The following is a 27905-nucleotide window of genomic DNA, read 5'->3' as shown; positions in this document are numbered from 1 at the left end:
TGGAAGGGGAAACAAAGTGTGTACCTCTTTCTCCAGACACGCTTAGGAGCTCAAGCAAAATACAAGCCTTGGTAACAGTATATATGTTGAGGAGGGCAGAAGAAATATCATGAAAATGAAAATTATGTGAGATAATACATTGCTTGTAATAATACATTACATATATTTATATAAAAAGCAGCATTATGTATGTTAAATATACTGAATATGACACAACAAATACATATTCCATTTATTTATATATATTATTATACTAGTCATAATTTGTAATGTTTATGATATAATTTAGATATAATTTAGACTACTATATATAGTACATTGGTTATAATAAAGTTCTCCAGCCCATACTAGAAACAAAACAAAACAAACAACAACAATAACAAAAAAAACAGGTTGCTCAACAATTCTCTTCCAATTCACACCAGTCATCCCTGAAAGGCTTTTGTTCACCATTGGCTAGTTGAAGAGTAATATTTATGCCAAACATTGTTTTTTTCTTCTGATTTGTGCCACTTCCATTTTTTTTATGCATGCGGAAAGATCTTTTATAAAATGGCAAGGAGCAGAGTTATCCTTTGGGAGGGCATAGGGTCACATTTGGAAAACAGAAGAGGCAGGATGCAGAGGCATGTCTGTAGTCCACGAAAACATGATGCTTCCCTGTGCACTGTGACACTGCTCCATCAGGAAAACATGCGAACCAGGGTGAAAATGCAAATGTGAAGAGTGGTATTTCCCTGTGCTGAGGGTCAAGTGGTTCAGGATGCAGGAAGATTTACTTTAGAAAACCTCTTTGTCCCTGGTGTAGCTTTGGACTGAAAAATTGCCTTTGCCTAGAAATACCAGGGCTTCCATGAATGACAGGAAAACATGTATATGAAGCTAACACATTTACAATTGTTTAGGGGTACCAGTCACTTAAAGACTTCTATTTCTATACTTATATCTCTTTCAAGCTCAAAAATTTACCATTGGTTTAAATTTTAAGGCACATAGCTATTTGTAGATTTTTGTCTCCTGGAAAATTAAGGAACTGTGCCAAAATACTTTGTAAGGGTAGGTGGTCCCTTGAGGAACCCAGAAGCATTGCTAGGAATTTAACTGTCAGGAGCTTTATTTTTCATAATAAACATGGTGTGTGGTTTTGTTCTTTTTTGTTGTTGTTGTTGATTTTTTTTTTTTTTTTTTTTACTACATGGTCCTCTGTTCAGTGGGCAGAAACATACAAGGGTACCAAATAGAGAAATGACAGTAAATGTGAGTGTGGCATGTTATGCATGTTATGCAAGTTATGCAAGTATTTCTAAAGTTGTAGGTGAGGATCTCTAACACGGATGAACTTCAATCCTTTTGCAAGTAAATAATATTAAGAAAATCTGTTAATATATCCACACCCCAGATTTTGACTCATGTTCCCAACTATTTCCTTGGTGAAGATGACAACAGGATGCTCTCATACCTCCAGAGACATTTCTGTCTTGTGAAATATTAGCCCACTTACACAAACTCGATCTCCGTGTCTTCATCTTTCTCCCCCTGCACTCCAGAGAGATTCCTTGTTAGCTGTACAATCAACACAAAACATAACCTCAGCAACTAGTCAATCTAGTTTATTGAAACATGGTTTTGACACAAGTGAGATATATCTATCCTTTAGATGCAAAACTATTCACTAATAGGGTGCATTTGGATAGACACAGACACAAACACATTGGTGAGATTAGGCTGAAGATAACCATCTCTAGTTATTTTCCATTCCCTTGTAGCATTTAAGGTGTAGAGTACCTTGCCAGAGGCTCCAAGATTGTCACTTGTCCCTGCTCAGGCTTACTCCTGACAGGGGAAAAACACATAAAAAGAAGTTGCCCTCTTTCCTTCTAATTATTTGCCCACTATCTTTTTGCACAGGCTACCATCTTGATCCCACTGACATTGCAGACCTTACGTATTACTCTTTATTCCTTCAATAGCATGGGACCCAGCACTGCAGGAATTCATATGGCTTCCTTACATCAGCTTCAAGATGTGCCGCTGGACACATAAGCCAATCTGAGCTATTGAAATAAGGATTTGGAAAATGAAAGTCGGTGAAAACTTCATGATAAAGCTTTGTGCTTACGTCAAAGACAGCATAAAATGACTAAAACACATTGACTCTTCAATTGAATATAACCCTTAGATAGCCAAGAAAAACAGGATTTTCCCAAAGCTATGTCAAGTACTTTTCCACCTGACCAGCAATGACATGTTTTCTGCAAATTTGAGACAGAGCTGAAAATAGCTAGTTGCAGTTATTTTTGCTTGGGAGTAATAATGCTCAGTTTACCAAGAGCTTTCTCCAGCAAGGTTCAGAGCATTGAGAAAGCACTTTCACTGGCAGAAACCTTCCTTTGGGAGGATTTCACAGGAAGAGAAGGCTTTCAGCCGCGTCTGCAAGTTTTCATGAGACAGTTGCTTTCCTGGGAAATATGACAAGCCATGACAAGTCTTTTTTTTTTTTTTTTTTTAATTATTATTAAAAAATGAGTTACAATTAAAAAGAAATCTCAATGTGGTCAGAGTTTGGACGCTGTTTTCACTTAATTGCAACTGGTCTGATTTGTAGGAAATATGCTACAAATTATTCACGGACTTAAAAATGCAGACAGCAATTTCATGAGATTTCCCAAAGTACGCATACGAGTAACTTGTCATTGCCTAAATAATTTTAGTTTTCTTCTGGATCCCTACATGAGGATGAGCTGCCAAACCTGCAGCCTTCCAGCTCCATGCCAGCCCACGTCCTGCCCTCACTGCCAATAGTCATCATTCGTAGCATCCCAGTACCCACACTGTTTGCTGGAAACCATTATCTCACTTGATAATCAGCGAAATGTTAAACAAAATACCTCAGTGGCCAGCTCAGAGAGGAAAATCTGGAAATGGTAATGCCTTCTAAACAGGCTGTGCCAGCACTGGGTCCCATTTAGTTCTTCACCTGATCTACAAAGTCAGCCTCAGCAGAAAGTATTAGTGATACTTTACATTTCTATTATGTGTAAACCTTTGGCCAGTGTTTGTGAAGAGACCTTGCAGAGGAGTGTGAAGCTGTTGGGTGACACAGCACCTGAGATAGGCACCTCTGCATGTGCAGAGAAACAGAGAGCAAAGAGGCACTAAGATACTCAGGTGAGCGTTTTCCCTTTAAATCACTGGTTGGGTATCGTGAAATTAAATAAATGGACTCCAGTAGCAAGGCACATTCCTTTCCTTCCCTTGTCATGGGGAAGGTGGGCACTAGAGCTGCATCTACAGTGCTCAACAGACAAGGACCAGGGATCACACCCAGGCACCTAACCTCTGACCAGACATGCCACTGAACTCCTGCCTTGCTTTTGGCCAACCCCGTGAGGTCTTTCCCAGACACTTGTGGTCCAGAGGGGCCTGGCACAGAGCAGCGTGGCTACAGGGTGGCCAGCGCCATGCAGCCTCTTTCATTTAATAGCATGGACCCAGTCTAGATGCTCCAGCAGGAATGTGCGTATGTGATTTTGCAGTTCTGCACCAGCTACCTGCGGTATAAACTTCTGATTCTTGCTTTGAAATTTTCAGCAGCAAAGTAGTAGAGCACAGGGTCGAGGCAGCTGTTCATGGCAGCAAGGCAGAGCGTGACCACCAGTGCTTTGTGCACGGACAGGTTGTTCTGGCTCCAGCTGTCGAGCATCAGGTGGACTGTCCTCAGTATGTGGTACGGCAGGAAACACAGGAGGAAGAGGATGAGAGTGATGATGATGGTTGACAGTGCCTTCCTGTGAGAGACCATCTTCTTGCGCTGAGGAGTCCTGGACTTGAGCAGTGCCCTGATGGCAAAGACATAGCAGATGATAATCGTGCAAAAGGGCAGGATGAAGCCCACAACGAGGACAATGCTGTTCATCATGAGGAGAATATCTGTGCTTTCAGGGTGGAGGTCCAAGCATTTGTCTGGGTTACTGTACCCAGCAATTTGTTTGCAAAACAGAGGGCTGGAGGCTGCCAGAACAAAGACCCATATCGCTGCACAGGTTATCTTGGCATACTTCATGTTGGTTACTTTCCAGCGCTTGAATGGGTAGACAATGGCGGTGAAACGAACCACGCTGAGCACGGTGAGAAAATAAATGCTGCAATACATGTTCACGTACAAGGCGTAAGTCATAATCCTGCAGACAATATCACCAAATATCCAATGCGATCCCAACAGGTAATAGGAGGCCCGAAAGGGCAAAGTGCTCACAAACATAAGATCTGAAACAGCCAAGTTCTGCATGTAAATGTTTACTGAGGTCTTCCTCTGGGAAGGCTGGAAGAAAACATATATGGAGAGGCTATTTCCAACAGCACCCAGGAAGAAGATAAAGAGGTACATGACAGGATAAATGGCTTGCTTGAAGGCATCAATGGTATAGTTGAATGAGCTGCTATTTGAGTTGTTTAGCATCATCTCGGAAATATTCATAGTCTGGAGTAGTCTCTGCCTTCCTGCCAAAGTAGAAAGAAGTGGAGTGAGTTCAGGGTTGCAGCCTCTGCAGGGACTTCAGTGCTGGGGTGGTTTCACAGGGCAGAAGTTACAAGATGCAGTGGAAAATAAAGGTTCCTTAATGAGTAATCACTTGCGATGCTCCTGTAAATGATCTCAAGATGTAAAAATCTCAAGATATAAAGCACCAAGTAAGCTCTAAATGGTTTCAGTATTACAGCATCTCTTTGTTATCTCAAACTATGAAAATCCTGGCTCTTGAAGGTGAATGTTATGCCTACATTTTGATGGCAATTCCCTGATCTTCCCTATGCAAAATAACCTGACTTACCACCAGCCATTTTGTAGCAGGGAGGTTTTGAGTCCCCAGTTACCTCCCAAGGGAACATCAAAAGAGAAATCACTGTCCGCTGGTAAGTTTGTGCTTCAAATTAGGATAAAAAGTCAAAATTCGTCTAGTTCCAATTCACCAATTGGAACTAGACAATTTTTTCTGGTATGTTATCTGCTGTTGAAAGTGTGTCACTGAGCTTTCCTGAGCAATACCAAGGGCATATTGACACACTTCAATATGTGTCAATTACGGATGTTTCGACCTGAAACACTGAGTAAATGTTTTGCTAGTCATGCATGGTTCCTTTTTTAACTCCCTCCTCCTTATTTCTTCTTTCCTCTAATTGGTTTCCAAGGTCTCTTTTTGTGGGGCCTTTGCTTCGTTTACTGCTTTTTCAACCTTTTTTGTGCTCATTTCCTCTAAATCAGACACTCATCTATGCACACTTCCAGGACTGCCTGCATTAGCAGTCCTAATGAAAATGGCCTGCGAAAAAACAGGCTGTGTTCATAGAGAGTGACATTTTCCCCCTCCATGAGACTATATTTCAATCAAATCAAAATCTCTGATCACTAAACCACTCTAAATAATATATATTTCTAATTAGAGGCTATTTCCTTGCTAAACTCCTCGTTTCTTCTCCCAGCAAACCTGCAGCTAGTAGTATTTGAAAATGAAGTCTCTAGTCTTGTTACTTGTTTAACAGTGGGACAGCAATCCCCTCTCTGCATCTACCAGCACATCCCAGAAATGAAGCTCTGGAAATTTTTACCCTAAAAAAGAGAATTATATGAGATTTCCAACTGCATTAAGAAGGACGTCTTAATTTGCTCCAGAGGGAGTGATACTGGGCCAATGGCACATGATTGTGCGTTGTATTTTAATTTGGACCTCACAGGCTTCATGATTTTAAATGAAATTATTTGCACTCCTGGAGTCTCCCTAGGGGGGAGAGTAGGATCTAGACTTGGGAGCCCTTGTCTGCCATTTGCCCACTAGAGTACTGGCAATGCTGCTGCGAATGGGAGGTGATTTGTGAACCCTTAGCCTTTTCCCATGGTGTGGGAGCCTGTGCCATGCTGAGGGCAGCCCACGACATCTTCAGGGCTGTGTCTGGATCCCCTAATATAGCAACCAGATGTGCCCTAGCAGTCACCTTTTATTGGTTCCCCTGTGAGACGGAGCATGGGAAATGGGACCTCTCCAGGCTGGGCTCCTGTGGGACAGGCTTACCCTCCCTGTGGCAAGACGGGACCGTGGCAGCTTAGGCAATGAGGACATTTCACTCACAGTGAATTTGTGTCCATCCCTGCAGTGACCGCAATCATCCCTCCAGAAAACAAAGACAATATCTAGGAAGCTTAGGAGCACTGAAGACTGGAACGGGGAAAACTGAATATTAGTGCTCAGCAAAGCCTCTGGGAACAAGTGCTCCTAGAGTAAACCTCATCCGAGAGCCTCTTCCACAGTGGAGGGGATAGACAAGGTACAGTCCCTAACAAATCTTTTGTGGTCTGAGGAGTTTTGAATGATTTTGGTTGACTCTGTACAAGTTGCTTACTGTCTGACACCGAAGTTTTCTGTGTGGGATCAGGAACCAGCTTTTCTCCTAATGGAAGTTGGTCCCATTTTGCAGGGAAACATTGCATCCCTATGTATTACAAAGGAAAGAGACCTGTTGATTGTGTTTTGCTATGACTCAAGCATCTGTGCCTTTAGAAACCTCGAAACACAACAAAATATCTATCAGTGAAGAAACCTGCCAGTTGTAGAAGCATCCCTGTTTTGTGGGCCACCAAGCTCTTCTGTGAGATAAAGGAGTAGAATGAGGAGGAAGAACTTGGAGCATGGTCAAATTCAAAGCCCTGCTCAGCACCACGAGTAATGAAAGTCCCGTTGATGAAAAGCCCTTGGGTACCTGTGCTCTGGGGAAAGCACTACAGGCACAGAACCTGAATTACCATTGGTCAAGCTCTTCAGGTGAGGTTATCCAGCTAGCAACTACCATTACAGATATTTTGTGCTCCTTATCTCTCCTGCCATCTGAAGACCTTCAAGAAACCAGATGTGTATGTGTAATTGAGGAAACTCAGCATTCTTGCATCTGGCAAGCGAGCCAGTACTCAGACTCCTCTCCAAATTATACAAGTAAAACCTTAAGGTGTTATGGGCTGTCTAAGAGAAAAAGACTGGGGACCAGTAGCCTGAAATGCGTTAACCACCATGGTGCCTGCCTTCTGCAAACGGCCAGGAATGACCCTTGCAATTGTCATATGCAGATGCTCCTATTAATTGTGTTTTAACACACAGATCAGTGTCGAACAGAAGATGTGCAGTGAAAGACATATTCCACGCAGGACTATCTCAAGCAACCACAGAGGAGAAGGAGAGAATTTTAATCCCGTCCTTGAAGCCAAGAGCTGTTCACCAGCCAGCTAAGGCCAGGAGATGGCTCCTTGGTACACAGAAAGAATGACATGTCTAAGGAAAGGCAACAAACTTTTTCACAGAGCATCCAGACTGTCTCCTGGGTCAGGAACAAACAGCAGGGGTTTCAGGTGAGAGGGGATCTATACGGTCCCCAAAAAGACTTCCAAAGGGAGATTGATAGTTCAGTCTAATATCCTTCTGAGAAAAAAGAGGGAGAGAAAGGGACAGTCTGCAATGAGAGTCTCTCTTCAGTGGTGCTTGAAGACTTCTCTGCTGTAAACTCGCTGGGAGGAGTTTTTTCTATATGTGACTTTCTCTTATGGAAGCTACCAAGAAGAAGGAGCTGATGCACATCCCAAAGCTCTACCTTGGCAGGAGAGGGAGCACATCCACTGATCAAGGAAAAGGGAGGCTTTTCTGAAGTAACTGCTGTGTAAGTAGATTAGATGTTGAGTTTGGGCGGTCTTATTTTTTAATTTCTTCTCCTCCGAGAAGTCTTCTAGAAACATTTACAGCTTGATTATTATGGATATCATAAAGGAATATTGACCTTTTATTATAAATCATATATATACAAAATTATATTTTTTTTAATTTTGAATAAAAATGCTGCCTTTTATTTTAGCCTGGCTTGAGTGTGATTTACGATTATGTGGCAATAAGAAAGTGAATCTAACACTCTCAAGAAACATGGGTACACAAGCCTGGTGGGGAACTGACAGAGCAAAAGAAAGAGGAGACTAATCTTGATTGAAGGAGATACTAAACTAATAAAAGTGTCCCAAAACTATCAGATTTTAAGTTGGGGATGCAGATAGCAGTCTGCACAGACTTGGGGTGTTTCAGCACGTGGATGAGACTGTAGAGAGGAGAGATCTAGGATGTAAGGAAATGAGGGATCTTTCGGGATAAAGGCAAGCCGTACAGAAAGGATAGGCCGCTCCATACCCAGAGTGAAGCCGGTGTGCTGGCACTGCAGACTGAAAGGTTTGCAGAGGAATAATTGATTAGAAGCAACAGGAGAGCTGACGGGCATGGGAGAGCAAGTGGGCTGGACTGACAAGAGCTGCAAGAGCAGTGCTGCTGACATCCAGTGCGCTGCTGAAAAGGCCAGGAGGGAAAAAGCAAAAAAAAAAAAAGCTGTAAAGCACAGCTGCAATAACAGCAATAACCAGGGAAGGCAAATCCAACTGCCCGTAAAGGCTGGCACATGCTATATTGAGGGAGTGAGAAAAAGCAAACCTTACACGTAATTCTGCACCAAAGCTCAAATCCTAGGATAAGACAGGGGGGCTGGAAGGTTTGGCATGAAACAGCAGCCCTGGTGCAACAGGCACCTCAGAGACCTGCTGGGGAGAGGATAATCAATGGGAGCCTGTGTTGCCATGCTACCGGCTTTATGGTAATGATAGTGTAGGATGTACAGGTGGAGGAGTGGCACTGTGCAGGAAGGACTGTGTAACTAGCAATAGCATAAAAATATTATCGCTACAGAGAAGCGCTACGAAGTCCTTGTGGGCAAACATCCCATCCTATGATAATAAAAATATAGTACTAGGACTGCACTACCAAGCTCCTCATCACGACGATGATAGTCATCAGAAAATGTTAAGTGAGATTAGAAAAGCTGAAAGCAGATAGTATTAGCAGGGGATTTCAGATGCCTTTGTACAGATGTGATACTGCATCAGAATAAGATACAGAGATGATATCTGTATGCAACAAATGCACAGTTCCTAGGATAATTAGTCCCACAATCCACAATACAAGATGTAATTCTGCATTTGATCTTTAGTGCTGCATGGATCCTAGTTAAAGCAGTTTTGGATGGAGAGAGCCTTGTACTAACAATCACAGTAGAGCCTGGTTCCAGAACCAAGCATTCTACAGAATTTGGGGGGGGCATTAAAAAAGAAAGAAGAAAAAAAAAACACAGAAAATTCAACAAAACCTGTTAGGTCAGAGGAGCTAGATGCACTTGACGTTATGTGTGCAGGAAATATTAAGCTGGCTAGATAAGTAAGAAGCCAATAATTAGTGAGGTCCATGTGGCATTCATGTGAGTATCCCAAAGGATCTCAAATGTGGCACTGCTGGCCAAAGCACATAACCCACCATTACAATCAAGCACGGTGCCAGGGGACCAGTGTGTCACCACTAAAGCTCTTCACCTACAAGAAAGGCTTGAGAGAGGAACTCGAAGTCTGTGAGTTGGTGGTCTCGATCCTGCCCTACTCGCCTGCTGAAGGGCTGTAAGGATGGATGAAGGGGGGCATTTTATACGTGTATATGCATATTTATGCATTTACACAGTTGGATTTGTCAAAGCTTTTGACAAAGCTCTGCACTAAATGTTTCTAAGTTGCCGGAGAGCTGGAAGGTATGTTCTCCTACGGACTGAAAGTTGGCTAAAGGGTAAGAAGCAAAGTGTGGGGCTTAACAAATCTGCAACACAGTCCTCTAGAGTTCAGTAGTCAGACCAGACTTGTGGAGGATTTTAAGAGTGAGGACTAAAAAATCTGGGTCTCTTCAGTACGTACAGGAGGATAGGGTCAAGGTCTGCAGATTTTCAGAGGTGGAGGATAGTGTGAATGCACTATTATTCACAGGGTCCCACAGCACTGGGACTTGTGGTGCTCAGCAGGGCTGTTGGGAGTCTGCTTTCAAGCAGGTAGAAGAGGGTGTTCCTCTGTGCAGTAAGGAGCAGGCAGCACTGGCAGCCTGGGCTCTCCCCAGTTCTAGTGGGGAGCTACACCATGAGCGGACAGACAAGTCAGCCAGCATCTCAGCTGACAATGGGAACAGTTTCTGTGCTTGCCCGGACGGAAGGACATGCTCCTTTTGGGGAGGTGTGATGGAGGGGACTGCTGCTAAATGTATAAATGTGGAACTCTCTATTTCCAAATTGAAAAAGACCAAGTAAAAGCTCAAAATCTGCTGCCTTGAGATCTACTACTGAGATCTCTGTAATGCAGAGAACTACCAAAGAACATATTTTCAATAAGATGTTCTGCATATGTAATGATGAATAAGGATTTCAGGCTATTCATTCAAAATACATATCTTTGTCATGCTAAGAGGTATATAGACCTGGTTGTATTACAGGAAGAAGAGGTGCTCTGTGAATCTATCACAGTATCCCTTTTGTCTGCAGAAGACCCCAGACACCGCAGTCTCATCATATTCATTATCTGAATAGGAAGGCAGTTGTGGTATTGCTGCTATACAGAAGCAACAGAAGTTCTAATATTCCTTAAAGTTCATGTTGGCTTTCTTTCTAGTATTCACTTTGTGTTTCAGGAGCAGCATTACCAAGAATAAATGTAACAGAATGTAATATTTGGAATTAACACTGAATTCAATTTGCCAAAACATATGGCATTTTATTAACCTTTCTACATGCAAGAATCTGACCTCTAGCCCTTTTTATTTTAAAAGTTGGCCATAAACTAAATCTGTATTTGTCATCTAGTTAAAAAACAAGACTTACTTAATCAGATCCACTACTTGACTGCTATCTTCCATCTGGAAACAGTCCTAGTTACATAAACCTACTTTTCTTTTTTTCTGCCAAAGAAAATTCAGAAGCCCTGTGTTATCACAGAGAAATTTAGTTAACAACCACAGCTACTAGCAAATTCAAAGTTTACTGCAAGTAAGACGAAGGTCGTGTTTTAGTAGTTTGTATTTGAGTTATTGCAACCCTTTTTATCTACATCAGAAAAAGCAGACAAATCTTGTCTTACCTCAGCTCGTGTGCCTTCTGGTGTGCTCAGTATTTCCTTCTTCTGCTTGCTGTTGTTAACAACTTTCAGTTTTGTTAGTGGAAAGGAAAAAAAAAAAAACACACAAAAACTTAAAGCAAAATTCAAATGCTATTTATGCAGAAGCCACAGAAGGGCAATGAGTAGTAGGAAAGGGAAGTAAATCCTGATGAACAGACCTTATGGGTTCTTAAGAGAGAAATGGTCTCAGCTCAAGGAGTGGTGCTAGCAATCACATGGCAATGTTTCATATCTTTCACCCAATGGAAGGGGCCCTGCAGCTTACGTGGTATCTGGAAGCTCTCTGGATTTCTGTATTTGGCTCACACTTAAATATATGTGCTTTTGGGAAATCAGGATTGCTTGAAGTATTAGAAGATGTTCCTGTATATGTTTCACATGGATAAGAGTAGTTCTTGGAATTATGGAGAGGCCATATACCCACTTTATCTCCGAGGCTTCTTATGCAGAAAGGTCATGATGAGCAAAACCATAAGCAGGCATCTAGGAGTTCATGAGAAATCTAATTCAGCTCGCAGTCTAAAGACAAGTTTATGGAGCAGAGGGACTAATTTTCCCTGAATGTAGATAAGAACTGAATACATCACTATTTTAGGCCATGAACAAGACTGGAGTGAATGACTTGCTGTCCCTTAACATTTTACCACTTCTCGGTGGAGCTACAGTAACTGTAGTGTTGGGTGCTCCTGGACAACTGCAATGCTGAAATAGAGTTCTTTAAACAAAGCTTGTTAATTCTTTATAACTGCTTGTTTATCCCTCTTCTGTGTCGTCAACACACAGGTAGACCAGACACACCTCAGGTGCTGTGTTTTATTTCATAAACATCAGGAAACGCAATCAGGAATTCACACAGAGCTGCTTACCACAGCTCAGCAGGTGGGGAGTCTCCCAACAAACCTTCTCACCACCTACGTTTATAGTCTTTTGCATCCCAAATTGCTTTAGGTCATCCCATTTGTAATCTTTCCTCCATTGGCCACTTGCATATGATTCTCTCATATGGTGTGCTCCCTATGTGGGGTCGTAGTGGGCAACATGCAGTGGCTGTGAGGATCAGTGCCACCAAAACTCCCAAATCCCACGGAGGTACATATAGCTTTCAAGTGGCTCCATGGGCTTCCTTTAGCGTGGACCTGAAGGAGGACATGAAAAAACAGCGTACCAAGGAACTAGACTAACATCTTCAGTCTCTGGGGTGAGCTCAACATCCATGAGTGGTGGCTTTGAACGTTTGCCTATATTTGCATTGACACTGCAAAGTAAGTTTAAAAAGACCCCTGGTAGAAGTCAATGTCAAGTGAACTTTCAAGGTGTGGTGGCTGAATTAGGACCCAAATGAAACCACTCCACTTAGAGTGATCCACTCTAAGTTAGGGCCTAACTTAGACTTGCCAGCTCTTGTGGCACCAAGGGTTGTAGAAGGCATCCTCTTGAAGCTGTGGTCATGCTGGCTGCTTTGCTTATTGTCTCAGCCCAAGGTCTGCCAGCAGTGGCTCACATGTGTGCTCCCAAACCCACTTTGGCCATAAAGACAGGTGCTGTAGATACCTGAAACAGGAGGTTTTAGCTCACCCAGCCTCTTTTGACCAAAGCAGGGTAGGAAATAACCCAGTGGGCAGCTTTCAGGGGCAGAGCCCTTTAGGAGGAAGCTACGATGTGCAGCAAGAGGCAGCATGGGGAATGACTGCTTCAGACAGCAAGACCATGGCCGGAGGAGAGTTATGGGCCCGGAGTTATCTCACGAGATGCGCCATCCATTGAGACTGCATCTTAACTGTATCTCATCTGCAAGTGGCAGAGGCAGTGCAGAAGCAGTCTGATAGCATCTCTGTCACATGGTTCACGGTGATAATCATGCTGGGACTGATAGGCAGGCTGTTCCCAGATACACAGGGTCAGAGACTGAAACATGCAAAAAAGTTAGACATTGATCATGTTATTTTCCTGAATGTGTTTTGAGACTGACTCTTTCGCCGTATGATATGGTTATCTTCATTGCCTGCAAGACTTCCTATATTCACGTTCTAGTACACCCTGCTTTCTGGACAGACCTTTTCCCTTCCTTTTATAAAGTAATTCTGCATTTTGCTTTTAGCCTCAGTTTGAATAGATGGGGTTGGCTGCCAGCTCACCCTGCACCTGACGAGCTAGATCCGGAGTGACTGCTTGGGATTTTTTATATACAGTCAGTGGATGACTCAGCTTCCGAGGAGAGTTTATTACATTTCTTACTGATAAAAACTTCAGCAATTCTGGAGAAGCCATCTCAGAATATCATGAAAGAGTCATTACAAGACTCTGTGCGCACATCACACTCAACAGTTCACAACCCAGATTATTTCTGCATCTTGAGTTCCACAAAACTCACAGAGGATTCAGGACGCAGTAGAGTGCAAGCCACCCCTATGGGTTGCAGTTACACACCGTCCTGCCTCTGTTTCTCTTCCCTTTTTACACTTATGGCTGCACAAAAGCACAGTTTCAGGACGGGGTGACTCATTCTTTTTAATTCCCCTTCTATACAGACCTGCCTCCCCTCCAGCCCTGCACAGGCTCATTGCCCATGGAGGGCACCACTCCCTCCAGCCCACAGTGGTGAGCAAAGCCACCACTGAAGGCTCTGCATTGCCGTTGCATGGAGAAGCTTACCTTTCAGACTTGAGATAAGCATCCCAGGCCAGTTAAAAGCAAACATTTAGATTCTCCTTCTCCTGTTCAGCATTTTCTGTAGGCTAGTTGGAATGTCCTTGTGGGCTAAGCACTACCTGGTGGCAACCAGTCAAGCAGTCTACCTCCCATGCCTTGCTTAGCATGGACATCCTAAACACATATCATACTACCACATGCTGCAAAGGGCCAGGCCTTCCTCCATACCTGTGCTGTATTTCTGGAGAGCTGGGAGTTCTCTGTGGGGAAAAAAAAAAAAAAGAAAAAAGAAAGTGCTTAAGGCATTTTTAGAGAGCTCTGCACAGGGGTTTTCTGGCCTGGGTAGAGCTGCTGCTCCTGTTTTAAACAACAAAAGAGCAGGTGTCTCCTTCTAAAATAAGTCTTTAGGCACATCGGACAAATTGCCATCTTCATTTTTCCCACTGACTAGAGAGGAATGCTACATTTTGTCTCCTAATGTCACATCACCTGGTGCACATCTCTATCCCTGCAGTCTCACCGGGCAGGTAGTTGTCTGCTTCACACTGCAGCAAAGGGGGCCGAGAGCTGCCCGACACCCACCTGGGCAAATCTGTGTGTCTGACACGTATGCGTAGCCCAACAGCTATCAAGCTGATGCGCACGTTCATCAGCCAGTGCTCAAGGGGCACAAAGGCATTTGTACATCAGCCCCACTGCCATGGGGACCATGCATGTGAGATGTGGCAATCTCCAGCTTTGGGGCAGCTATCAAGTGACCCAAGCAAGCCAAGTGAAGAAGTCCGCATATTTTTTCTCCTGTTCAGTCAGTGTTTTGCTTTCTGCAGGCACAAACTTCCAGTGGCAGAGTTTCACTTCTGCATGACAAGAGATTTTTGATAAAAATTGATCTGTCAAGCAAGCAGGAGGAATTACCTTCATCGAAGGTTTTAGCACTGCATGTCTTCAGCACAGCAGCTTAGCCTACTAACACATATCTCTTTTCAGAGACTAAAATCGTAAAGCCTGCATTCATTTTCTCTGCAATCCAGGAATAAAACAGTATCAAATGCTGGTGGCTCATCTGCTGACAGCCATAAGGCTTGATAGATGGGAAGATGAAAGTGACTGCTGCATGAAGAAAGGGGAAGTAGGGGCAATTTTAACAGAAATAATTCAGAAAGGAAAAGCACAGGAGGTTTTCAAGCTGTTTCTTCTGCAACAGTAGTAATTACATCTTTTTTAATTGCCTCTAGTTATCTTGTTACTGTTTGCTATTCCTCTTTAATATACTGATGAGGGCAGAAGAATGTTAATATTTATCTGGAATAGCAAAAGACACCTAATATTGTTTTTATATAAAATAAGCTGTCCTTTCACAGAATCATAGAATATCCTGAGTTGGAAGGGAACCACAAGGGTCATCAAGTCCAACTCCTTGCTCCACACAGGACCACCCAAAAATCAGACCATGTGTCTGACAGGATTGTTCAAACACTTCTTGAACTCCGGCAGGCTTGGGGCTCTGACTGCGTCCCTGGGGAGCCCGTCCCAGTGCCCGACCACCCTCTGGGTGCAGAACCTTTCCCTAACCCCCAGCCGGACCCTCCCCTGTCCCAGCCCCATGCCGTTCCCTCGGGTCCTGTCGCTGTCCCCAGAGAGCAGAGCTCAGCGCCTGCCCCTCCGCTCCCCTCGTGAGGGAGCTGCAGGCCGCCATGAGGCCTCCCCTCAGCCTGCTCTGCTCTGGGCCGAACAAACCAAGGGACCTCAGCCCCTCCTCATACACCTTGCCCTCTAGATCCTTCACCATCTTTGCAGCCCTCCTTTGGGTACTCTCTAATAGTTTTATGTCCTTCTGAAATGTGGTATGAACTACCAAAACCGGATATGTTTTCTGCCCAACCCTCCAAGGGTGACTGTGGGCCTTGGGAAGAATTGTTGGTTTTCAAAACTGTGGATTGATGGTGGCTGGGAGCATTAGTGCATTTCCTGGACAGTTACCGATCTAATCTTTGACTCTGAAAAGGCTGAACTACAGCAGGACAAAACACCAAACACTTTCTAAGGCCTTCTTCTAAAGCCCATTGAAGTCTTCAGAAAGAAAAGGTTTTGTTTTGTTTTGTTTTCTTTTTGATCAAAACCTACATAAGATAGCCTCAGAAACTTTGAAAGGAAAAAAGAGCTAGCGATCGCCACCAGTCGCCTTGATGCTGCAGTGACTTTCTGCTTGCATTATGTGTTTTGAATAATTGTACAGTCAGCAACTGCAACCTCTATTAGTTCTGGTTGTTTTTTGTGGGGGTGTGGATGTGTATTAGATATTACAGAATTGCACATTGATTGGATAAGGAAAGTGCAGAATCTGAAGGGCTTGCCAACGACTAGTTATCTCTATCTTAAATATGGTCTCCCAAAGACTTGCTGTTTATATATTGTGGCACATGTACACAATGTTACAGTAAGTTCCCTACTCAGAAAGCTCTTTTGTTTTGATCTGTGTTTATCTCATATTAAGTGTTCTGTTAATCCTGTGCTATTCTGCTGAACTCTCCCTTCATACAAATATAGAAACCACACGCAAAACAAGCTTCTTTTAATGTATTTTTTCTGACTGTTTTATAATAACCATGACACAACAACTGGATAAAAAAACACCAACGATGTTCCAAAGTCAGAATGATCAGGTTTTAGTGCTCTGCATCTTATATTCAGTGGTTAAATGCCACTGTTAAATATAGCCTGCAATTCTTTCCACATAAACTCCAACTAAAAACAAATCCACTTTCGTATCAGTGTAGTCGCTGCTAATTCTTAACCTCATGAAGTTCAACAAGAGGAAGTGCAAAGTGCTGCACCTGGAGAGGAACAAGTCAGCTGGAAAGCAGCTTGGCAGAAAGGACCTGGGGATCCTGGCGGACAGCAAGCTCAATGTGAGCCAGCAATGTGACCTTGATGCTAGGGAGGTTAATGGTGTCCTGGGCTACAGTGCGCAAAGCAGTGCCAGCAGGTCAAGGAAGGTGATCCTTCCGCTCTGCTCAGCACCGGTGAAGCCACACCTGGAGTGCTGGGTCCATTTCTGGCCCCCCAGTACAAGAGAGATGTGGAAATACTGGAGAGAGCCCAGCAGCGGGCCACCCAGATGACAAAGGGCCTGGAGCACCTCTCCTGTGAGCAGAGGCCGGGAGAGCTGGGACTGCTCAGCCTGGAGAAGAGGAGGCTCAGGGGGATCTCACCCAGGGCTGTGAATCCCTGCAGGCAGGGGGCAAAGAGGCCGCAGCCAGGCTCTTTTCAGGGGTGCCCAGCGCCAGGCCAGGGGCAGTGGGCACCAAGGGGCAGGCAGGAGGCTCCCTCTGAGCACCAGGCAGCGCTTGTGTGCTGGGCGGGCGGCTGAGCACTGGCCCAGGCTGCCCAGAGAGGCTGTGGGGTCTCCTCTTGGGAGACACAAGTCCCTTGCTCTTTCTATCCGACATTGACCGCTTGTGTCTGCCAGAGGTGATTCTCCCTGGAGTATGTAAGATGTTCTTCCTTCAGGCACCACCTGTACCTGACATAAAACGTAAGTTTAAATTTTTGTCCTGGGTCTGGATTTTAATGATGCTTCTTTAGGTAAAACTTAGGCTTTGGATCTCAGTGGCAACATTTTCTATTCTACAGGCTTTGTGAAATAGTTTAGAGCTTTGGATGCTTACTAAACTGTATTTTAAAATACCATATAAAGATAGACTGACTATATATGTGATTTTGAAGGAGATAATAATGTGACCTTTAGTCTCAGGTTTTTTTATCAGAATTTTAGGAAAATATCTAACTGTTTATAAATGATTGGTCATCAGTTGTGAAAAATGTCCATTTACAAATGAAATTTCCAGCCTTGTATTATATATTTCTTTCATAATTAGTTTGCAACTAGTGTCTCTCCAGATAAAAATGAGAATTAATTTAAGCTCATCTCTGTTACCCACTACATGCTTTTGTGAAATGATGTAGCAAAATCCTCTTTACTGGTACATACTGGCAGAGTCAGGCTGGAGGTGATGGTGGCAAGGGCGGGAGAGGGCAGGGGGAATTTCTGCAGCACCGGGTTCCTCCACCCTCGTAGGACAGGAATCATTCAGCACTATGGGTAGTCTGTCACCCACACATCCCACACCACCGTGCTCTGGAAAGCTGCCCAGACTGAGCCGATTAATGCCGTCTTTGGTCTTTATCTTCAATGTTTTAGTCTCAGCTCTGGGTTTCTTTGCAGAAGACAAGTGAAGCCTGAGCCATGATGCTGCCCCACATGCCTGGGTACCAAGCCTGGGGGGTACCTCAGCACCCATCTTTGGGGTGGTTTGTCACTGGTTGACCTTGTTCACCAGTACCACTAATGTTTGGGACTAGCCTGGAAAAGTTTGAGCAGCCTGAGGTGGGCTGGCTACAAGAATGGTTGATAGTCAGTCAAGCTTGCATGGGGTTTTACAGCAAAACCAGGAGATAGCTCACTATGTCTTTTATAAACTGCCTGCTGTTTTGCTTTTAGAGTCCTCTGTGCAATGAGGACAGGCTGGGCAAAGGCTAACTGCTCTTTTTCTGCAGAAAGAAAATAAACGCAAATACATGATATAATTCAGTTTTGTTTGGCAGAGATGTTTCTGCCGGTTTGTTATTGCTGCTACAAGACCAAAGCTGTAATTCTCTTTAAATCTGGAGCATGACACCAGAGAAAAATTAGCACAATGGTTTTAGTTTTATGTAACATTCCTAATACCCAGCGACCGAGTGCTTTAGAAGAGAATAAACAAAATGAAGTAAGCTGTTTGTTCAGCATGTTCCAGCACCCATCCATCTGCTTCCCTTTGTACTCGCAGTCCTGCAGCCACAACTTTTCTCATCCACTCCTGTCAAAAATGTGACTCATTCTTCACATAATGGACTGGGGAAGAAGTAGAGAAGTTTTTATACATAATAAAGCTTTCTCTTGCCCAGGATCTCCTGCATCAGCTTATTTTACTTCTCATTAAAATGAATGACACAATGAAAATGTACTTTTTGTAGCTCTAGTTATCTGCAGTAAGATTCACTATCTGTGCCACAATTAGCTCTGCTTGACTCTTCTCACAACCAGGCAAATGAAGCTTTGGTATAGCTAATTTTAAGACAAGGAATTTGTTCAATTCCCAGGCCAGGAGGGTACTAAGGGTTAGTAAAGTTTACAAGTAGTGAATTTTGTGGATAGAGGGGAATTCTCTTCTCTCCTCAGGCTCTGATAACACACTTTCCTGGATGTACAGGGCTGGCATGGATGTCCAGCTGTGGAGGCAAGGGCTTGAATCTGAATGCCTTTGAAATCAGAAGCCACTCTACAGTGGGGACACAGGCCAAAACTTCTGTCTCTGTCACGTTTTTAATCTGCGTTGCATCAGTATAAAAACTATATATCCCCAGGCAGATGAAGTGTTTTCCATGGGAAGGGGCCATGCATTCTGCCCTGTTGGTGGCATCTTCAGTAACTCTGTTTTCCATGGAGTTGTGCTGTACTCTGCTTACAGGAAGACTGATACTGAATTCCCATGCTAAGGCTGTTTTCCTGGAGCAATAGCACAGATCTCCCTGCTCTTGCTTTACACATGCTAGACTGGTTTTAACAACATTTCTCCTGGCTGATAGACAAGAAGCAAAACACACAGCAGGCCGTCAGCAGATTTCCAATTCAGATGAAATCTCACAGCTTTTTTTTTTCACACAAATCTCTCACTTTCTCATGAGACCTTCCTATGAATCAAGCAAGCATTGCTGCTGCAAGAAACTAGCATGAGTTAGACCAATTTCCCCATGAGGAGAACATCACTTGCCAAGCAGGTGGCGGGAAGAGATACAGCAAGCCCAGAGGGTGACCTGGTCTGCTGGGAACCCCTGTCCCATACATGTGGCACATGTGGCACTGTGCTGGGGAGAGGAAGGCACCTACCAGTGTAGCTGATCTCCAGTCAGTTGGAGGATGTCTCTGACAAGGAGATTGATCCTTTGCATTTCTCAGTGCTGAGAAATTTAATGTTTCTTAGTTGCAAACACTGGTATTCATGCACAGGGCAGGAGTGGGACTACAGCCTGTCAACTCTGATTGAGATGCCCATAAACTTTGCCAGCTTATTTTGTGACACTGAAGTTATTACAGAAAGTCACAGGCTTATGTAAAGAGGAAACAAGACAAAGTTAATATGCTTTAAAATCACAGCAGCTATTTACCTTCTGGATCTTAACATGACTTGACAGAACTGCATGATGCAGTCTCCAAAAAAATATCACTCTGTGGAAAGCTCCAGAGAACATTGCCTTTAATATGCCTTTTGCACTTCATTTGCTCTACTCTACACATTAATTTCCTAGGCATCTTTTAAGTGAATTCAGTCAGATAGTAAGTATAATTCCTAGGAGCTACCTAAATTACTTTTCTCCAATTTGTATGAGCACTTATATCATTTTAGCATCATTACGTGATAATTTAAACCTTTCATTTCACTACTAATCAAATGCAATTCTAGAAAATAACCCAAATGTTCTAATTTAACAATAGTATCATGTCTTTACTTTCTTTTTTTTAATAATCAAGGATGGTCACTATAACCTCTGAAGGTAATAGAAAAGTTTCCACATATCGGTATAGCAGTGCCATTTTCTTATGTCAAGCAGACTTACTAGGTCTTAGAATTCACTGCTTGCGTCTCTGCAAAGCTTAAATGCTTCAGTAGGGTCAGCAGCTTTATGTACAGCATCGTCTGCATACACCCTTAGAAAACTCCACAGGCCCATATGTATGCATATGGGTCTCATACAGACAAAATGCTCCCTTTCCCTGGTACCCTGGCTGTGACAGGGACCAGCCAGGGGCACCTGTGGAGCAGTTCAATAAAAAAAAAAAAAAAAAAAAGTCAAGTATGTAGTGATGCTTCCCCAGAATAATCTTTCAGCTGTCAATACCTCTTGCTTAAGGATTTGCTGTGGGAGATTCAATAACCCTTGATGTTTTTTTTCTTCAGTGAATTTGCCCATGCCAGCCCCTGACAGCCACAACATCTTGCACAGAAGAGTTCCTCTGCTGAACTGCTTATCGTAGAAAACATATGCTGCTGAATCAGATTGTGTGCATTAAAGATGTACAAAAGTATAGTAGAGTTACATGAGTGAAAAGCATATCATTTCATCTCTTTTGAACTTTTGAACTTTTCTTTACTCCCTAGTTTTGTACTGAAAAAGAGCAGAAAAAAATGTTTCTTCCTATGTAGGAAGAAAAGACTGGCTGATGTGGAATGAGGATCTATCTAGGCCAGCATCCTATCTCCACCTGTGGCTAACAGAGGAGACTAGGAACAAAGCAAACTTGGCACTTCCCCTTAGTATTCTCCCACCTTGCATCTATTTTAGCAAAGACAATTCCTTTTGTGTATTCTGGATCTGGCTCCCATTTATCTCTACTGATGACCCTTCAATCCTATACAGAAAAAAGTGGTGCATTTGGAAGACAGCATACAGCTTTCTGGCATTACCGTAGGTGACAACTTTCCTTTTATTTCCAGACTGGATGTGAGTGTTCACCCTTCCCAGGCCATCCATGGTTTTGCAGACATTTTCCACATCCCCATATCATCCCTTTCCCAGGCTGAAAAGCCCAAGCCTACCCATTCATTCCTTGTATGGGAGAGGCGTTGCACACTTTGGTCATTTTTAACCCTGAAACTCATCCAATTTAATACCCACTGGGCAGGGGAGCTCAATACACCACAGAATATTAAAAACATGTGTGCATTATAGATTTACACAGTGGCATAGTAACGTTTGTAGGATTTTACACAGTAGCATAACAAGTATTATTTAATTATTAATATTATTAATATTTGTTATTAATAGAATAATTGTTTATTTTACTTCGACCCTTTCTCTCCTGATTATTCACACAAGGATCTTCTCTTCTACCCTCCAGCTGTTAAATTGCTTTAAAAGGTCCCCTTGGCAAGAGAGCTTCTTTGATTTCCTTTGAGCATTCAGGTATGCTGAATCCATGTCTCCTTTATTCATGTTTTTTTGTTCAGAGGACTCTAATATTAATTTGAGTGATACAATTTCCCATTGCAAAAGTTCTTCCTTGCTATGTCAAGTTTATGCATAGATCCACTAATTCTCAATGTTTCTTTAACAGAGTTACTAGTAATTTGCCCAGTATACACATCAGGTTTCCTAATTAGTGGTTCCATTTTTCTCATTAATCGTCTTCCATTCCTTTGGTACTAAGACAGCTGTAAGTGCAAAGTTACACTTAACAGTGAGAAATTTGGTGATTTCTACCTGGAGCTCCTTTGATGCTCTTCAGATAAAAATGATCAAGAAATGGGGACTTGTTAATTCTGTCTGCTTGTTCCATGACATTTTTAGTTCAAATTGAGACATGTCCTCTGATAAACCCTCTGCAAGAAGAGCTATTCAGTCTCTTCCTCAGCAGAGAGATCCAAAAAGTACAAATAAATATGTGTTTTTTTTTTCCTGCCTGTGGCTATTTTCCCCCACATCTTTCACACATTGATAATTGAGTTACACCAACTCACCCCTAACGGCAGTGGTGGCAGCAGGCTTTGTGCTGAGGAGAGTGTGAGGCACACAAGGCCCCAGGGGATGTCTGAGGGGGTTTCCGGGCCCTGAAGCTCTTGGGACAGTCCTGTTCATCATCTTATCAGTGATCTGGATACAGTATTGTGTGCAGTTCTGGGCTCCACAATCCAAAAAGGATATTAAGGTCCTCGAAAGCATCCAGAGGAGGGCAACAAAGCTGGTAAGAGGGCTGGAGGGCATGTCCTGTGAGGAGAGGCCCCCTCCAACTGTTCTGTTTGGTTCGGTTCGGTTCTGTTCTATTCTATACTATTCTAAACAATCCTCTGAGAGGCTTTGCAGTCTGTGTTTTTAGGGTTTACTAAAAGCTTTTATGCCTTTTTTTTTATATATATATATAAATAATTTCCAGTGTTCTTTGGATTTTTGAGGGATTTAGGAGAAGGTTTTTTTGGCCTGCTTTACTGCATTTTTGCACGTAGGCACAGCTTAACGGATCTGTCCATTCACCCTATTTGGTCACAACTTCAGCGTCCCGAAGGAAGCTTTCTTGGTCTTAATTGCATGCCTTTCACTGATGTTTATCTATGCTGTCTTCCTTTTGTGCCTTCCCAAATCTTTTTTGATTAGCAGAAGACATTTTCTTTGTTGCTCCAGTATGGTATCCTTGAGTGGTCCCAACATTGTGTACAGTGATTCAATTCTGCCCTTTTAAACACCATCTTAATAAACATCCTTACTTTTGTGTACTCCCCCTTTGTAAAATTTAACAGCTCTAAGTGAATCTTACTCGTTTCATTGGGAGTTTTTGCTTCAGTCAATCCTGCAAATGTTGTAAATCCAAGCAACTCATGGTCACTACTACAAAATGGCTCTTCCATGGTAACAGTGACTGTACGTCAATGTTGTTTCTTCTTGAAGTCCTGTGCAACCTGCTCCAGCTGACCCCGTTTTGAGCAGGGGGGTTGCACTAAGCAATATCCAGAGATTCCTGTCAGCTACATCTATTCTGTGATTCTATAATGTAATACTATAGTAATAACATACTATTATATAATAGCAAACATTCTAGAAAATAATGTAATATGAATACAGTCATATTTGCAATATGTTAATATAATATGATACGCTAATATTGTATTTTTCTTTCAGAAACCTGGAATTGCAACCCACAAAGATGAACATGTAATTAACACAAGTAGAGTTTTCTCTAACATAGAGCAGAGCTCCATCAACATAGGTGTCTACATTGTTCATGGATACCTTGTGCCCAGTATTATCACGTATCATCAGGTTTCTGATACACCTATTACATTGATATCCTCATTCTAATTTTCCACTTCGATTTCTCTGTCCCATTTTCCAGACTTCACCTGTTTTTCCACATTTTCTATTTGAATATTGCAATAGTCTGTCCTATCCTTTACTCAGTATTACAGAGTTTTCCACTAGTGGATACTACATCTCAAATCACGTACACTTCCTTTTAAATACTGATCTGTGACCTTCTTAAGTCGAAGTGTCAACAGCATGATTACTTTATGGTGTATATCAGGTCCATCTGGCTGGTATACTCTCCCTTTACTATAGAAGTATCCTTTATAGTCAATGAATTTTTATGCCTCCCCTTTATATCATTTTCTCCAGCAACTATTGGAATTATGTCTCTGCCTCTTTCTAGTCTTTTATGAGGTGCCAGGAGCATTTTGGACAGAGAGCTTCCAGCTTCCTACTCAACATGGGTCATAAGTACCTCCAGTATTTCATAGAAGCTGATTCAGACACCTTTTGAGGTTCACCTGGCAAGCAAGTCACCGCTATGAGCTCACCTGTTTACATAAGTGATGATCAAACTGCCCTCTGCTACAGCTGTTCCTCCCTATGACAGGTATCTCTGCCTCTGGAGGGCTGGCTTCTATGCAAGCAGCCTAATTCTGAGATATCTGGAGAAGGGTAGGGGAGCAGCTACTTCCTTCTGGGTAGGAAAGGAAATAGAGCAGTATCAGAGCACTCCTGGATAAAGATTCAAGTTCTTGTGGTTTCCACCTTAAGGTAAAAATTTTTCAGTATTAAGTTAGTCCTGAAGGATTTGATTAAGGACTTAGTTAAGGATTTAATTCCTTAACTTAAAGACATAGGGTTTAATTTAAACCTGAAAGGTAGATTTTGATGCAGGAGAATCTATTCCTATTGAAGCAGCAGGAGACTACTTGGTCTGTGCTGGAAATTAAATGCTTTTCTAAGAGAGGTTAAAAATCCATGGAAAAAGGCAGATAGCCACTAGGAAATTTTAAGAGAGGTGATTTCTGAAAGGTTACAAGGAGTCTTCAAGAAGCTCAGGAAGATGCAAGAGGAAGAAAGGGCGGATATTTTTCAAACAGTATAGGATGATTAATTCAGGTATGTCTAGTGCTATAGCTGGAAGCGCTCAGAAGGCCAGCAGAGATCTCTTCTAGTGGACTTACTAATCAATAGGTAAATACAGGCCGAACAGCAAAGCACATAGATCGATGCTAAGACCTGAACTGACAGAGCTGAGGAATTCTCATGTAGGAATTATGGTTTATTCACAGCAATGATGTCCACTTATATGTGAAAACATTTGGAAAAGGATTAATAAATTGAGGACTGCAATAGAAAGAGGTGGACTGCTGCTAACATAGCTATGAAAGAATACTGATATTTCAATGACTTATTTCTTCAGGGCCTACGGTGGTAAAGCTGGGCGTGGTGAAACCTTGGATGCTATCATTCAGAATAGTACCTGGGAGAGCATAAGGCTTCTGGTGCCCAGGGTAATTCAGAAGGAGGAAGAATTAGGCTCCTTTGAAGGTTGTCTTAGGTATCTTGGGTTGTCTTCTGCCCAGGGAGATTGTGGAGTCTTCTTCTCTGGAGATATACAAGGCCCGTCTGGATGCCTACCTGGGCAGCCTGCTCTACGGAACCTGCTTTGGCAGAGGGGTTGGACCTGGTGATCTCTAGAGGTCCCTCCCAACCCCTACAATTCTGTGATTCTGGATATGAGCATCTGATTGCAGCGTTGGTAAAATTCTGTCCCTAGCAGGACAAGACACAAGGCATGTAAATCATTGCTGGTGAGCTCTTATATCAAGACACAAAGAAAAGAATAGTTCTGTTACTAGATTTCATCCAGCTGTGGTAAGGTAATCAAAGAAGGCCTGCGACAGATAGATAGAAGTAAGAAAATAGCAGCTAAGCAGAAAGTCTAGAAGGGAAGGATGGCTGCTGTGCAGCGAGAGAAAGGAGACCCCAACAAAACAGGGTGCCCAGTAGGGAGAAAAACAAAGGAAGAGTCATCGGAGATCGAGGAAATGGTCCCTTTGTGTTTACTGCAAGGCACATGCTGAATGCTGACCAGGACTGGGTGCACTGGGAGAAGCCAGTGAACAAAGAAATATCCTCAGCAGCTGAGACTGCAGGAGAATGACAGCAGGGTCATCTGAGTACTGTGCCCCTGAAACCCATCCCTGGGATCTTCTCAAGTACGGGGCAAGGAGGTTCTAACAGCATTTACCAGTGGCTCTGAGCATCTAAGATTTGAGACAGGCAGTAAACACCAGTAGCATTTACAGTAGAAAAGAAATATAAACCTTAGATAATATTTACTAGGAAAAACTTCCCATTGGTAAATTTAAAAATAGAGACCCCTGGGAAGAGCAAGAGTCTATGAAACGGTTATTCTGAGAAATATGGTCCATAATAACAGGGAAATAATGCATGCCCAGAGATGTTCTCACATACCATAAATGTTCCCAGATTGTCTACAATGTTAAATGGTTTGAACAGCTGATAAACAGCAGATTTCTCAAGTAAATAAAAAATGACATCATGAGAAAATAGGCATCCAAACTGAGAGAAAGAGTCATTGGCAGGAAGATACAGAAAAATATACTAATGATTGCCTACCAAACAAAGGTGCCAACACTAATCATAAGAAACCAGGCATTCCTATTCTTAGTATAAAGAATAAATTCTTAGTATCTGTTCCAAGGAGCCCATTACAAAGAACTTAGCAAACCACCCTCCCTTAGGCAATGCATGCATGATTCAACTGTGACAGGGGTTGAAGCATTTCCCACTAAAGTCAAAAGAGAGGAAAGCTATATGGAGATTTCTGGGAAAAGAGAGACTGCCAAAGGAGCTACTTCTGTAGGAGACATTACTGATTTGTACTTCAAATGGAGTGGACTGAATGAGTTAGTCAGTGAGTCCATACTCCCTTTTGCCCTTTGCGCAATGAGTATGTGGAGAACACCATCAGGGCTATGACCATGATTTGATTCCATCACAACGGAGAAAACAATACCAGAATAACGATAAACAACATGTCAGTTAATATACAGGGTGCCAGTTTACATTTTGTTTGTGGTGACCCTCAAATGCTTGCCTGTTGGCATAGTACGGTGCTTGGAGGCTAAAGAATTATTTGCCTGAGCCAAGGTAACCTATGGAGGTGAGGTGAGCAGAGTATCCCAGTGACACTAGCAAGGAAAGCACAAAGGAAAGTGATTGCCAGTCTCACAGTCCACCCGTCTTTGGCTCTCCAGTCTGAAAAACCAACTACTTTATTTATGTAACCTTCATTTTGGCCCCAGAGTAAGGCTTGAACTGGCACTTCTGTGTCTTTCGCTTATGACTGCACCTCTGTCAGGGGATGAAGTGAGATTTCGCTAATCAAGGTATGTGCACAAACCCCAGTTTACAGTATGACTTTCTTAAGTACATAAAATATTGAAAAACTCTCAAAAGGAGCTGAAGGACCTGCCTGGTTTATTTTAGAGTGCAACTGACTATGAGGAGCTAGGACACCTATGCTAAACCAAATCCTTATCTGCTGAAATCCACCTGGATGTTTTTTGTTTGAAGGCTGGTTGTCCTTAGCAACTTCTTAGCAAAAGCAAAAAAAAGCCTTCAGGAAATGGCTTAATGACTTTGATCTAAGCAATCAGAAAGCAAAAACTCTACAGATGTCTAGTGTATGCATTGCCAAATAGGAAAGGGTCTCTTTTCAAGGCAAAATTACTTACCGATGCAGTAACAGAGGTTGTTTGAAGTGAATTGATATGCATTCATTCCTGGTACATATGAATACTGTGGCCTCTCCAGTGAGAAAACCATGAAAGTGAATAAAATGTAAGGATATTAATTTTGAAATAAGTTTGGGCTTTTGTCTCATAATGATCATATGCCAAAAGAAAGTAATATTTGAGACTTTGTAGACCTTACCTCTACAGTCTTCTGGTGGAAAAAACTTCTCCTAAGAGGTCATCTTCATAAGGGTAAAGAAAACAGGGCTGGAAAACATTTTTTAAAAATGTAAAATACATCTCTTAAGGGAAGTATATAGAAGTGCTTTCACTTACAGTGTTTCCTTCCCACACTCTCATACTGGTAACAGCATTGCCTACCTGAAATGTCCAGGAAGACAAGGACTGCAGAATACATGAGTGTTAGTTAAGGCAAAGGAACACAGATTCTTAAATGCAGTATTTTCTTTTTAAATGTACTTGTTTCTGGTCATTAACTCAATGGGTAAATTACATGGCACCTAAAATAGGCCTTCCAGTATTCTATCGCAAGTAATTGCTGTTCTACATCCAGCATGTCAGCTCCCAAACCATCACAAGTT

At 42.6% G+C, this 27905-nt stretch overlaps 1 protein-coding gene across 4 annotated transcripts; it reads right to left on the bottom strand.

Annotated features, from left to right (window-relative positions):
- Nucleotides 1-220: 220 nt before the first annotated feature.
- CYSLTR2 (cysteinyl leukotriene receptor 2) lies at nucleotides 221-27905 on the bottom strand. Of its 4 annotated transcripts, XM_066988907.1 has the most exons (4): nucleotides 27503-27905; nucleotides 27304-27376; nucleotides 11009-13956; nucleotides 221-4642 (listed from the first exon to the last, which is right to left on the bottom strand). In XM_066988907.1, exon 4 carries the CDS (start codon nucleotides 4475-4477, stop codon nucleotides 3548-3550), a length of 930 nt encoding a protein of 309 aa, XP_066845008.1. In that variant the 5' UTR covers nucleotides 4478-4642; nucleotides 11009-13956; nucleotides 27304-27376; nucleotides 27503-27905; the 3' UTR covers nucleotides 221-3547. The 4 variants fall into 4 exon arrangements, with proteins under 4 accessions (XP_066845008.1, XP_047902560.1, XP_047902563.1 ...); XM_048046603.2 differs by lacking the exons at nucleotides 27304-27376; nucleotides 27503-27905 and having other exon boundaries at nucleotides 11009-11070; nucleotides 11206-13956; XM_048046606.2 differs by lacking the exons at nucleotides 27304-27376; nucleotides 27503-27905 and having other exon boundaries at nucleotides 221-4500; nucleotides 11009-11070; nucleotides 11206-13956.

The sequence above is a fragment of the Anser cygnoides genome, chromosome 1 (genome assembly GCF_040182565.1).
Source record: "Anser cygnoides isolate HZ-2024a breed goose chromosome 1, Taihu_goose_T2T_genome, whole genome shotgun sequence".
In the NCBI taxonomy this organism is placed as follows: domain Eukaryota; kingdom Metazoa; phylum Chordata; class Aves; order Anseriformes; family Anatidae; genus Anser; species Anser cygnoides.
Note: the sequence above shows the minus strand (reverse complement) of the source record. Positions and strands in the feature narration are given on the sequence as shown.

Bases quoted from the DNA above. Each gene is read 5' to 3' on its own strand.
- CYSLTR2 (XM_066988907.1), bottom strand. From the start codon at position 4,477: ATGAATATTTCCGAGATGATGCTAAACAACTCAAATAGCAGCTCATTC.